General features: G+C 47.8%; 1 protein-coding gene across 1 annotated transcript in view; it reads right to left on the reverse strand.

The window, feature by feature from the left end:
• Positions 1-1,417, reverse strand: part of ASCC2 (activating signal cointegrator 1 complex subunit 2) — a 24,906-nt gene that overhangs the window by 11,494 nt on the left and 11,995 nt on the right. The window contains 1 exon segment of the mRNA XM_009888975.1: positions 4-45. Coding sequence (XP_009887277.1) covers positions 4-45 — 42 coding nt within the window.

Genomic DNA, 1,417 nt, shown 5'->3' on the forward strand with positions numbered 1-1,417 from the left:
AAGATCTGTAGAAATTCCTCAATAAAAGGCTGAATGTTCTCGCAGCTACAGAAAACAATGGCACAACAGAGTGAAAAGCTCAGTGGCGAGCCTACCGCACTGCACAACCTCCAAATTCTGCCTCGCTAACCAAACTAGTCACGCTCACACATTAAGGGAAGATCCCGTTTGAAAATAGATTTCCGACCACGTTTTTGGCTTTCGCAGGAGCAAAGGGTCAAATGGAAACAAGTTTCTTTTACGGCTTCAGCAAACATTTCAGCCAGCGAGATCGAAAGCTGTATGGCAGTTAGAATTACAAGACTTCCGAGAGACTTTACAAATCATACTTTGATGCCTCAGACTTGCAATAAGCAGCAAAGGGTGTGTGGCGCTTTTGTAATCGCGCTCTTATTATATGTCTTGGGATTATACCCGTGAACCTCCCAGGAAGTATGCGCTCACCTATGAAAGGACACAGGCCAAGCAAACTCCTGCTGCAACCTTTCGGCTATAACGCCTAACCCTCCCGTGGCTGCTGGCGCAGCGTGCCTCGCAGCAAGGCAGAACGCTCTCTGCAGCAGGTCCGTGTTAAGATAAAGTTATTTCTCTAGAAGCCGGGCACATCCTTTTCACAGTGGCCTCAGCTCTCGTCCAGCTGGCAACGAGTTTCTGGAGCTGTCCTTTACTACCTCTGAAGTATATATAGTCCGTAACAGGGTGGAATCTGAACACGTTACGCTCTTTGGTTCATTTATGCTGTCAATATTCTGGTGGGTACTGAAAGGCAACGCCGGGGTAAGCGAGGGTAAGGCAAGGCTGCTGCTGCTCCTCCAGGGCTGGATTTACAGCACAGCCAGACTGGGCGATAGAGTCCAGGTCACAGAGGAAGTCTTATGTTTTCTCTCAGAAGAAATTCCACCAACAGACCCTCCTCATCTTCCTGGACAACTCTACTGATACCAAACCAGGGAAAATATTCAAGCAGAGCAGGAGCCACAGATACCAGCAATCTACAAAACCGGTAACGAGCACAGGCAGAGAGACTAGCCCGAGGCAGCACTGGCTTTCCAATCGAGACCCGGGTCCTTGGCTCTGCCCCCAATATGCAGCATGATTTTGGGTCTTTTCACTTCACTTCACATCTGCGTTTTATAATAAGGATAGCTATACTTGCCTTCATTTCGAGATTACTCACAGAGCTATTGGTTAACAATTTTCACAGTAGGAGGCAAAGGCACCAGTATCTAGATTTAAAAGGACTGTTTTCAGTGATCTCTAACACCGCCTGACTTTTACCATGGTGTCTCAGTCAAGGTGCCTACACACACCATTTGAATTCGCAATTTTGGCACTAACCGAGGTTAGAAAGCTCGTTGGACCACGGCGTTATCCCACTCTCGTGGGGTCAACACACAGCTCACCACACCAATTCTGG

The sequence above is a fragment of the Charadrius vociferus genome, unplaced genomic scaffold (assembly GCF_000708025.1).
Source record: "Charadrius vociferus isolate BGI_N301 unplaced genomic scaffold, ASM70802v2 scaffold1351, whole genome shotgun sequence".
In the NCBI taxonomy this organism is placed as follows: domain Eukaryota; kingdom Metazoa; phylum Chordata; class Aves; order Charadriiformes; family Charadriidae; genus Charadrius; species Charadrius vociferus.